The sequence below is a fragment of the Caloenas nicobarica genome, chromosome 2, assembly GCF_036013445.1.
Source record: "Caloenas nicobarica isolate bCalNic1 chromosome 2, bCalNic1.hap1, whole genome shotgun sequence".
NCBI lineage: Eukaryota > Metazoa > Chordata > Aves > Columbiformes > Columbidae > Caloenas > Caloenas nicobarica.
The window spans coordinates 142656479-142669019 of record NC_088246.1 but is presented as its reverse complement, the minus strand read 5'-3'; the positions used below and the strand labels follow the sequence as shown (position 1 = coordinate 142669019).

The following is a 12541-nucleotide window of genomic DNA, read 5'->3' as shown; positions in this document are numbered from 1 at the left end:
CTGGAAAAACAAGAGGAATGAATAAACTTTCTCAGAGTAAAGCACCTCAACGCAAATACAGAGGAGTAAAGGAACAGTATAAAAACATTGTCTTTGATGACTTTATTCCCATTGCAAACAAGCTACATAACATTTAAAAACACAACAGACAGAAGAATCCTGGAATCATTTAAAGGGCTTTGAGCAAGGAACAGGAACTGGAGGGAGGTGTTTCTGTGGGTGTGGTTTTTTTCTTTTTCTAAGAAATCAGATGGAAATGTAGAATGTTTCTGGCAAGGAATGATGAAGTTAGACTTGTCTAAGTCAAACTTTAGGTGAGAATGACAGATATATAGAACATTACTTGTTTAAAAATCCAGTTTATCTGAACAAGGCTTTCCTGTTGCTAAAATTAGCACTGTATTTGTTTCAGATAGGCCCTCCGAACCTGTAGGACTTCAGAGTGAGAAAAATTAATATAGAATCATACTCCAGAAAAGAAAGTGGGGAAAAGAAGTGTCACATGAATGTTAATGTCTCAGCTGTGGACCCCGGTGTGTTTTCTAGTTCTTGGGCCTGAATACACACATTAGCCACGTCTTTACCACAAGCTGGGAACTTGGGAAATAGTTGAGTGTCTTTTTTTGATAATAAAACTCATGGGATCATTCATGAAATTATACCAATATTTGATACGTATAAAAATACCAAAATCTGTCTCTTTACAAGTTGAACAAAACTTAAGATATTGCCTTTTTTTTGAGGTTTTCCTATTTCAGATGCATGCATAAAATCAACAAAGGTTTGTGAAATCCCTGTCCGCTCCATTTATTCTGATTTGAACTTTTGCCTTTTTTTTCCCTTCTTTGTTTAAAATGCGCTTTTCGAAGTACAAAAATATTTTTCTTCCCCCTACTAATTTTGACTTTTTCCATTTAGGAATAATTGATTCACTCTCATTTTTTGTACAGCCACCATTCCAATTCTGTTAAATAACTTCTGGTGCCACAATATCTTTGTTTGTTCCACAGCACCATTGATTGATGTCAACACAGCTGTGGTAAGAGACTATTTGATTAGTTAATTTCTGGCACAGAAACAGGAGAAGGAGCACAAACGTATGCATTTTCATATGTGGCACAAAGCACTGTTTAATTTTTGTTTCTTTTGTGACAGAGAGGTAGATTTTATAATAAACTAAAGTATTTAGGAATGCAGCTGGGGATTGCTGATGTCCCATGTGATCTTTTTCCAGTAGATTTCTGGTTCTAATTCGATCCAGATTATGATTATCTAAAGACTTTCTGTGGCATATGCAAAATCACTTGATTGTCACAGTCCTGTTCCTAGTCGGCTCCAGTCCACACCACAGAAAGTACAGTCCCAAGTATCACAGCTGGCACTCTTTGTGGAAAAGACAAGGATTCACTGCCTAAATTTTCTGTCACTAAAGTCAGAGGTAAATTTTATTTTACACTTCGATGAAGCACAGGCAAGAAATGATTTAGCATTAATGCCTTCCTCTGCTTCTTGAAAGATGATCCCTTCCAAGGACACTGTGAAGAGGAATCAACTGCTGCTGGTGCTATAGTATTTTGGAAAAGAGGACTGCAGATTCTAGTTTGGTAACTGTGACACCTTTTGAGCAAAGAGTCCTACTATTCACATCCAAAAGGCAACTGGAGCAGGTGCCAGAAACCGCAGGGACTGGGTGGGCTGGGAAGGAAATAACTGCTGTTGTCTCGGTATTGTATGTCTCGGTGTTTTCAGAAGGTTTATTTGCTTTGTTGCATTTGGATGCATGAGGTCCACTCGGGTTCAAAACTGCATTCAGCCTTATAATCCATTCAGAAACTGGAGCGATAGGAAGCAACTCTGTGCACTGACTTAATGAAGCTGATTATCTCTGCTCTCCTTCCACGGCTCTTCCTCTAATGTATCGTCTATTCTTTTTTTATCCCTTATTTGCACAGTCCCGAACTGCCCTTTATACAGAACAATAAGGAGTTGGCTGTATATTCCACAGTAATGACGTCAAAGAATAATAACAATTAGCACTTCATTTAGCATCTTAACTATAACACAAAGATGCCTAGCCAGCAGTATCTCAGGCACATGGGGAAACTGGTCACATAGAAAAGAATTTAATGGCCTGGCCAGCCATGAAGTAAGCTATTGAAAACAGCAATCAAGATTTTTTTATTTGCAGACCCAGGTCCATCCACCAAAATATTCTGTCTCACCAAGACTGGCGTTTATAGGAAAATTCCTCATATATAATTTACAACGATAATAGCCACAAAACCTGCTATGCATTTATTCCGATTAATTTCATACCCCCTTTTTCTGACATTGCGTAATAATACGAGGGCAAGTTGAGTGGAGCTTTTAAGATCCCCTAGACAACTCTCCCTGCCATTTCTTTCCCGGTTTCACCCTGTGAGTGCACGAGCTCGCCTCAGGAACAGCAGCACCCTTGTGGGCCCGGCTATTTCCTCAGACCTCCCCAAGCAGGTTATAGATGTATCTTGTCATTCTTTCTGCATGACATCATTAGCATTTGGCTTCTCGTGTTAATCCACACGGGAAAAGCTCTTGGACAGACACTCTTCATCTCAGTCTCAGCTATTGTAACAAAATTGTCTTTGGTTTGAGGAACATTGTCCAACTCGCATCTATTCAGACAGCTGGTGCAAAGACCGTTCTCCCAGCTTGTAGCTGTGGCTGTATTATTTCTCTCTGCACTTTTCTACTGACACTTTCCTCTTCGTTAATCCTATCGAGGGAAAAGCAACTTCTCTTCAGGTTTAAGGGCCCATCTCCTCTGTCATTTGACGTCAGGATCTGCTGGCTTCGGCAAGGGAGTGCAAGGCTTGAATGAATACCCCGCTGCACAGGAGGGCTTTCAGGTTTTTAAAGCCAGGGATTTATAGTGTTTACTGTAAATCCCAGAGAGACTCCCCAGGAATAACAACAATACCACAGGTGGTGATCAGGGGGAAACCACGGGCAAAGCATGCATGTGCCTCATCTCCAGGAAAGGTACAAAAACTGGCCAAGGCATATCTAGAAAGGATTACAGATTGCTTGTTTGTTTCTAGGCTTGGCCAATCACTCTTAGCAAACTCTGTACTGGTATTTCATGTATTCTGGTGTTGCGGCCGTTCAACGGCCACTCTCGAGAGCTGGAAGCGCCGCTGCGGGGTGCGGGCAGGGCAGGGGCCGCCGTCTGTCGGGGCGATGGGCCGTGGGCACGCAGCGCTGCCCGGGCTCTGGGCTGCTGCAGGGGCGGCGGCCCGGCCCGGCCCGGCCCGGCAGCTCCGCTGAGGGTGCTCCCCGCCGCGCCCCAGCTCCCGGTGCAGCCCGCGCCCGCAGCGGGGACAGACCCGGCGGCTGAGCGGCGGGCAGGCCGGCCCGCACCGTGCTCGCTGCGCCCGCCGAGGGGCTTCAGTGCCCAGGAAGCCTGAGGCGAGGGAAGGGCCCTCACCCAGCCCCTCGGCGCGGCACTGCCGCCCTGGGCGCCATTCAGTGGGCGACACGCCCCCCGCCTTTGACTCCTGCTCAGCAACGGCGAGGCCGATCGCCCTCCTCCCACCGCACGGGCCCGGGCCCCGGCCCGGCCGTGCGCGCATCGCCGGGATTGAGCCCAGCCGCTCGCCGTAGCGAAGCCACGGCCTCCGGCGCATGCGGGGTAGCGGGGCCGCAGAGGGCGCCCGGCCGGCGGCGGGGAAGGACGTTGGAGGGTCCGCGCTGAGGTGAGGCCGCTCCCGCGCCCCCTCCTCCCGCCGCCGGGTCCCCTCTCCGCCCCTCGCCCGCCCGCCGCCCTCGGCTGCGGCCCCGCGGCCCGCCGCGGCAGTGCCGTGACCTCTGCGCGTCCCTGAGGGTGGCGGGGACGGGCCCTGCGGCGGCGGCCGCGCTGCGGGGGGGCGGCGAGGGCCGGAGCGCCGGCTGTGAGGGGGGGCCGCTGCGGGGTCTGTCTCAGCCCGGCTGCGGCGGCGGGGCCGGAGAGGGGCCTGTTTGCCGGGGTTCCTCCTGAGCGGGGACTGTGCGTGGCCGCGGCAGCAGCGGGGACAGCGGGGCCGGCGCTCCCGGGCTGTGCCCGCTCAGCGGCCCCGCAGGCGGCCCGGGCAGCACCGCGGGCTCCGGCCGCCCCTGCGCCGTGAAGCCTCGGCTTGGCTCTGGAGAGAGCTGCCCGCTTCAGGCCTGGCAGGCGTTTAGTAAAATCTTACCGAATAGAAAAAAAAAAAAATCACTTAATACAATAGGATTTGCAGTTATTAAAAAAACTCAAACTAGTTCAAGAGGCATGTGCCTTTTGCTTAGAAATGAATAAAATGTGATCAATGTTCTGAATGGCTCCCGATGTGAAAACCAGGACAGCAGGCCTGAAATGGTAGATGGTGCAGGGAGGGGAGGATTCAGGGTAAACAGTGAAGGTCAGTCTTCATTTCTTGAGTACTGGATGTAAGGAGTATGAAAACTTAGTTACGTTTATGTCATAACTAGGTTGTCCTTGAATGTTGTCCCTTAAGCATTCTCATTGAAAACTCAGGAGCGCTGTTTCTTATCTTGTGAAGATGATTATAGAATCATAGAATCATTCCGGTTGGAGGAGACCCTCAGGATCATCGAGTCCAGCCATAACCTAACTTACCTCTAGCACTAAACCATGTCCCTAAGAACCTCATCTAAACACTTTTTAAACACTTCCAGGGATGGTGACTCCACCACCTCCCTGGGCAGCCTGGTCCAGTGCCTCACAACACTTTCCATGAAGAAATTTTTCCTAATGTCCAATCTGAACCTTCCCTGGCGCAACTTGAGACCATTTCCTCTAATCCCATCACTTGTTACCTGGGAGAAGAGACCAACCCCCTCCATGCTACAACCTCCTTTCAGGTAGTTGTAGACAGCGATAAGGTCTCCCCTCAGCCTCCTTTTCTCCAGGGTGAACAGCCCCAGTTCCCTCAGCTGCTCCTCATCAGACTTGTGCTCCAGACCCCTCACCAGCTTCGTTGTCCTCCTCTGCACTCTCTCTAGCACAATCTTTCTAGAGTAGAGTTACACAAAATTATTTAAGTAGAGCTTCTTGTCCCACAGTTCTCTTCTTTTTTTTTTCTTTCAGGAAACATAATCACCATGTCGTCTGCACTGTTGCCTAAGCCACAAATGCGCCGCCTTTTGGCCAGGCGGATGAAGTTTCACCTATTTGGGGCATTTTTTGTGTCTGTGGGATGTGCGGCTTTATACAAGGTAAGATCTGTAGTCATTCAATTATTAACTGGACTCATTAGAGTGTTTTAAGAATTCATAATATTTTTTTGTTGAGATTTGTTTGAGCTGTTCATCAGAAAGCTTTAGTAATGTATTTTTGTAAGCATATTTCCAGAACATAAATAAATCTTCCTGATCTTCATTTGAAGAAATTATATGAATAACCTGATGTTTTAAGCTGTGTGATCAAGATCACACAATTCGCGACAATCAAGTCTGAGACTATTCTGGATCATTCGCACGATTGCTGCCCCTTAACTCGAGATAGTCTGTGTCTCTCTCTGTCATGGTATCTGAGACTCGAGAGAGTTGTCAAAGTCTTATTTTAGAAAACCTGCTCATAAACAATTTGAAAAAACTATCCCTCACACTGAAGGTATCAGTGTGGGGAAGGCTAGTATGGTCCTCTTGTCCTTTCTTTTGAAGTTGCATGTGGAAATGGAGTGTTACATTAAAAAAACAAACACCAACCAAACAAGAACCCCAGAATAACAAAAAAAACCCCAAACAAGCCACTTACAGGTTGGAGCTTGTTTTTTGTGGTCCTTGAGAGATTTCTGACAAAGATAAGAGTGGTAATTGTTCTTGAGTGGTTTTACTAAATAATTCTTGGATCTCAGACATAGAGCGAGCGACACAATTTGAGTTACTGTGGAAGAACTGGGTCTTGGTTTGCCCATTGGACTCATTTGAATACTATTTGCAGTGTTTAAGTACTTGGGAAGTTACTGATAAAAGTGACTAGAAATTAAGTTAATTTCAGGTTGTTAATCACCAAAATATCACAGTCGACTTAAACTTCTCAGAGATCAACAAATGTCTGTCAGAAACAATGAGCTTGCACAGTTGAAGCTCAACATCTACTTAACACGTCTGTTAAGAGGTAGGCAAGCTTGTTTGTGGTCAGACTTGCGATGTATTTTTTCTTAATAGTCTGTGGTTTTATACCGGATTTGGCACCCTCACATTAATACACTAGTAAGGCAGCAGACCATATTTAGAACAAGTAACATGGATCTCAGTAGTGATTGACTTCATTACATGTTAGATACTGTTGGACAAACACCTTGGACTTTCCTTCACATTTTTGGGGTCTTTTTGAGCATATCCTTGTGCTTCAGGTGCATGAGTATCCAAGGGGTCAGGATTGTGTCTTTTTGTGTTGGTGAGCTGTAAGATTGGCTTGGCAGTCTTGTAAAATTTTATCAGACTTGTGTAGTTGACGTACGGTGTAGTTCAAATGTAAGACACCGTTTTAGGATGCTGGTTTATCTGGAGTTACAGTTTTGCAGCTGCCCATGGGCACAAAACTTGCCATAATGGCACGTTTCCCATATAAAACTATGAGCAGGGGAGGGCATTGGACCTGTGCGTGTCAATAGAGGTGGAGTGTTTCTGGATCTGAACAGTGTAATGTGCTGTCTTGTAATGGACTTTCTTTTTGAGGTTTCACTTCAGACATTTGTTTTCCCGACCAATGACCAGGTAGCCTGAACTGTGGATTTGAACGTGAACAAAGTAATATTTTACTAATTTGAGGTAAAGGCTTTTTAGGCTGATACCCACTGATACAAATCATAGCACTAATAGAAAAAAAATGTTCATAAAGCTTTGCAAGCTTTAATTTTCAATGTGTTGCATTCCAGTTTGGAGTTGCTGAGCCCAGAAAACGAGCTTATGCGGAGTTCTATAAAAACTATGATCCCATGAAGGACTTTGAAGCTATGAGAAGAGCTGGTGTGTTTGAGTCTGCGCCGCCCAAATGATGGTAACCTGCATTTACAGGTAATAAGCTACTCTGCATTATAGATTGTTCCAGTGAAACATTGTGCTTCTATTTGGAGGTTCTTCATTTTTCATCCAACAGAAAGGTGCTCCCAGAGAAAAAAGATACAAATTGCACTTGAGAGACCTCCGGGTGATAAAAATGTGAAGAGGGCGGTGAGGAGTAAGGGCAGAATAGAAAGCTCCAGAATACCTTTTGGGTAATTTAACTGGTGTGATACAGGAGACTCGCACAGCGTGATGCCAGGCCTTTCCCTCCTCACGTGGCTGTGGAGAGGAGACAAAGCTCATGTATAAGACCTTGAGATTTGCCTGGTATCACTGTTATGTTGATGATGCCACATCTTGAGCTGCTCAGGTTTGGGCCGTCTGTATCTACTCATTACCTGCTTGTGGTGGTATGGTGAATGAGGCCATGGATGGGCTGTTTCACTATCATGCATCTTAATGTAAGAGACAGAGGCAGGTTCCACAGATCCTCTTGTCTTTTGAAGTTGGTGAGAGGGGAAGATAACTAGTCATGAGCGGAAATATATTCAAATACATACATATATATATATACCTATATGTAAAATCGCAATGGCATACACAGCTCTGTGTGCTAATATTCACATTTTTGCCGTACTGAATTAAGCTTGAATAGAACTTTGTTCACAATACTGTTTTCCTAGCACTTAACACTGCCTTTTGTTTGAAAACTACCAAACTTAGTTCTCCCTTACTTGTTGTCATAGTACCAGGAAAAAAAGGGTCTTGATTTCAAACTTGCCATAGTTATTAATAAGCACACTCACTAAACTGCACAAGCTCATGACGTGACAACTCAATAAAGAGTTCCTCCCCCTTTCTTCATCCAGATTTCTTACATTGAGTTCTCTGCTTCTCTTAAAATGACTTCAATCTAATCTAGAACGATAGCTTTTTCATTCTTTTGGAATGTTTTCATATTTTGATCATTATGTGATAATCCATGGCTCTAATTACCCTGGCCAGCTGGATTTTTCTCAGCCTGTTTGCTTAAAGCAGCAAGATTGAATAAAACATTTGTACTTAACACTGTTAATACTAGATTCAGTTGTGTGACAATCTACAACTATCTGGTTTCTGCATCACACAATTACATGAGAAAAACAGAGCTCCAGCTCTTCTAACAGATTTTAAAAGGAAAAAAAATGTGGCAGTCCCCCCCCTTCTTTTTTTTTTTTTTTTTTTTTTTTTTTTGGCGAGAGGGCGAAACTTCTGTTCTTTAGCTATGACTGCAACAAAGATAAGTAATGAAATGATAAATTTACCTGGTTTTAATCTTGGTGATTCTGCCTCTGGAGCAGTCCTACTGCTAATATATAGGCACTAATAAACTTAGACACTGGAATTGCATTCTTCAGTCAGGTGGCTTTCATCAGAGTATTCTGAAAGGCCATCTGGTGGTAAAATCATTTGAAACAAACACTGTCAACAAGGATGCATGTTGAATATTTAATTGGAATCATGAGCAGGACTTTTTTCAGTGCAAATAGAGAGCACCACTCTTAGCTTATGTTCCCATTGGCAGCTTAAAAAAAGAGTTGCACATTGTATGCACCTGTTAAAATGAAATGTTTCCTAAACATTTCTTCCATTCCTGAATTACACCAGCTCAAAAGAAAATGTGAAAGACAAATCTTTGTGTGATTTTGTTTGAATGCTGATGCTTCTTATTCCTTAGCCTAATTATATAAGAACTGATATTTTTCACTCCTTCATAGTAGAAGTAAGTTTGGTTTGTGCCTGCACATGAATACATAAAGAGAAGAAGAGGAAAACAACGCCAGTGTTTCAAATGTTCTAATAAGACTGAGAGAGACAAGTACACAGAACAGATGGAAACCATTTTCATTTGCCTTAGTTTTAGCTATGGAAGTTGGATGGAGGTTGAATTTGATGCTTTTTTAAAGAGTACAGTGGTCACGCATGCTCTACATCTCCCATTTTGTTGGAATATATTCTGTGTGTGGCAGTAAGTAACAGCGGTTTCACCTCACTAAGTACTCACTTGGGAATCCGTACTTAGCCCCGACACTGAGGAAGGGGTAGGGTAGGCAGGGAGAACCCCTGAGGTGAGGTGTTTGTTAGCCTGGCACTCCGCACCGAGTATGTTCCTGCTCGCCACGTGGGCAACTTGGTACCTTCGTGTGAATTTACACGGTTGCATTTACTTGGCACGGACTGTGTGTGGTGACAGTGCTAATAGAAACAAGTGCAAGTATAAATGTGAGGAGTGTCCCACCTGTAGTGTACAGTGTGCTCAGTGATCGATAGAGCAAAGAGGCGAGCTAAGAGTTTGGTGCTAACCACTTGTATGACTCTTGTCATGGAGCACAGCTGGTCTGGGATTTTGTTCAGTGTAAAGAGAAGCAATTTGGATTTGGTTTTCTTCCTTCCTTGGTAGGTTGCTGACACAACTTGTTTCCTCTCTGGCTCTGATCTGAAAGCTGCATTCCTTTCTCTTTCAGGCCCTGAGCAAGACTGATTCAGTTCTCAGTGCAGCATGTATAGTGAATCTGACGTGCTGTGCAGTATTGTCCCAGCTCTTGATTTGTTCCATGTTTCACTTCTGTTTGCCACATGAAGGGTGTGTGAGTCTTAAACCATCAGGAAATAACAGGGGGAATTCCTCTGGACTAAACCACCACATAAACATTGCTCTCTGCAGCTTTGCATTCATGCATACTAATATGTTTACTTAGAGCATGAAGTTTGTCCAGCATAACTTAATAATTTTTTTTTGTCTTGCAGATCCCCTTCAGTCTAAGGAGACTTGATGACCGAACCGTATTTGTTCACTGAATTGTGAAGTGTAATACACGCTAATGTAACTCAATAAATCAAATACATGCCAGTGGCGCTTAGTTGTCTTCTTTAATGTCGAAATGCTTTAAATGCTCAGATGCTGGGAAGAGCGGTGGAAAGTCTTCATAAATTGTTCAAGATGAATAACTCTAGTTTTCTTTCCCCCCAGGAATTATTTGCAGCTTTGTTTTGGCCAAATTCCACATTTGATAACAAAGTGTATCCCTAAGCAGTCACAGCTCGGTTGTCTTTGCTGCTGATGGGAATATGTGAGAGGATAGTTGTTAAAGGAAGGGAGAGGCTGCATTTCTGGAAGGGTCTGTGTTACCTCTGGCTTCAGAAGGTGAACTGACCTTGGGCTGAAAGAATTTGGAGAGAAATTTGGAAATATCTGAGCCAACCTTCTTCATCTTTTTCTGCTGCCATCATGGTATTGCCTTCCTTACAGCAGGAAGCTGTTACATCAAGGCTTACTTATAAACTACGCAAATACCCACTCTGTGCATGGTGTGTAACTCAAGTTGGACAGTGACTCTAAACTGCAGGTATGATCACGTGTATTGGATGTGCAAGGGGAATGAGGGTAAAAGCAGGGTAAATAAGAGATACTTATTTTAGGATACCGGGGTAATGAAAGTCTTTGCACCCTGCTTCTAGACATTGTATTATGTCCTTTTTAATATCGTCTGGAAGGAGTCAGCTAAGCATAGTTCTGACCTCTGTTATATCCCGTGCAGTCCTGATGCTCTGTCTTTCTGCCACCATTGGGAAGAGCCTTTGTGCAGGGCCTGTTGCTGAGGTGGGCACTGGGGCTGCAGCTGCTGGCTGTGGGTGCTGTGAAGGAGTCACAGCTGACGGTGTGCAAGGAGGGAGGGCTTCTGGGGAGCAGCAGGACAAATTAAGCCATTTGTGTTGTATTTTCAGATCTTCACTTCAAATCCTGTCTGGAGTAACTTATTATTTTGTAAGTGGCTCATTAACTACTTAACACTTAATAGGTATCCGTGAGCAACATTTGGACTGACGAAAGCACGTAAGTAACGTATTTGATCTGGAGCAGTATTACAGAACAACATGGGATTTTCTTTAAACTCTCCATACAGGCAGTGCTTCCTTTAAGCAAAGAAAGAATTTGACTTTAGTGGTGGAGGGGAAACCATCTAGTAATCAAAATATCCCTGCTCTTATAAATGTAAACCAAAGCTTAACAACAGCAAATGATACCCATTTATCTTCCCAGTGTACAGTATAAACACTGTATGCCATTAAGTACTGACTAACATTTTCTCAGGCATGTCTGCAGGTTTCACTAGCCAGGGGTCTTCAGTCATACTGACAGCTGCCGGGCAAAGCAACTTGCTACTGCCAGGTGTGCAGGATAAGAGGCCTGACTCTCCTTGCAGTTCTATCCCAGTTGCTATGAATTAATTTACTTTTAAATTCTAAGTTTCTTCTAAACTATTAAAGCCAGCAGCAGTTATTTTTGTAGTCTGTGTTCTTTCACTTACTGTGCAGTGATTTAAAGAAATGAAAGTTTTGTGACTGAAGATTGAGCTCTGCTGTATGGTCAGAGAGCTAAGATTTCTCTTGCTACGTGTATTCAGTGTCAACAAAGAAAGGTGAGCTCTAACTGCTGTGTCTGTGCTTTGGGAGTCTCTAGGTGATTATTGCTTTCTGTGTATATCATGGTTTCACAGAGGCTGCAAAGTGCTTCCTTTCAGCAGGCAGTGCCACCCAACCCAGAGCTCCTTTCCTCTGGAGCAGGGAGAAGGGAAGGTGGAGTCTGAAATCAGCCCCAATCCACCAATTTTGCCTTTTTTTAAAAATTTTTTTTCCCCCCTTCTTTCTTTTTTTTTTGCCTTTGCCAGCAAGAGTTCAGCTAATGCTGTCTGACAAACAGTTCGGAATGGGGTTTAGCACAGCACAAGAAGAGCTGTGTTAGCCCCTCATCAGCTGCTTGTTCCTGGGTCTGCCATGTTGTTTCTAGGAGATGCAGATATGAAAAAACAAGCTTGTCTGCTCTGAGACCATTCGCAACTGTTCCTAAAGGTTTTTGCTATATTTATGTATGAAATAATATGTAAACCAGAATTGGTTAACCTAAACTACTTTGGGAAAGGTTTTGCCATGTATAAGCCTGGCCATGCCTTCAGATTTTTTGGCTGGCTTACTTTATTCTCAAGTGTTTGAGGAATGATTGATAGTTCTGGAAGCAAACTAAAAAGATAGATTTGAAGTTGTGAGCTCTCCAGGTCTAAAGAGCATGATGAGAGTAGGCATGTTTTAAGAGTACACATTGGAGTGCTTTAGCAGCTAAGTACAGGCAGCTGCTCTTTGGACAACTTTGTTTTCATAGTTCACACAGCTCATATGTAGGAGAAGCTGATTTATATGCCGTCTCCACACATTTCCTTACATGTGGTCAGAAGGGGGAGAAAGAACCTGCCTAATGCAGTAAAGATGGCAGGCTTAATTCACTGAAGAAGAGTGTAATTTAAGCAAGTGTTTATTCCAGGAGAATATAATTCAGGGAAAACTCAAATGTATCTTAAACAATGGCTGCAATCTACAAACTTTAAGAAATTGATCTGCTGCCTTCCCTCATTTTGTACAGGTGTGTTTGCACCCTCTTGGCTGGTTTGTGTACTACATAAATAATGAGCAGATAAATCTA

The 12541-nt window shown here is 43.9% G+C and overlaps 1 protein-coding gene across 1 annotated transcript; it reads left to right on the top strand.

Annotated features, from left to right (window-relative positions):
• The first annotated feature begins 3644 nt into the window (after window positions 1–3644).
• Window positions 3645–9916, top strand: LOC135985490 (cytochrome c oxidase subunit 6C). The gene is made up of 4 exons (XM_065628864.1): window positions 3645–3734; window positions 5105–5232; window positions 6900–7038; window positions 9814–9916. Exons 2-3 carry the CDS (start codon window positions 5119–5121, stop codon window positions 7017–7019), a joined length of 234 nt encoding a protein of 77 aa, XP_065484936.1. The 5' UTR covers window positions 3645–3734; window positions 5105–5118; the 3' UTR covers window positions 7020–7038; window positions 9814–9916.
• The last annotated feature ends 2625 nt before the right edge of the window (window positions 9917–12541 follow it).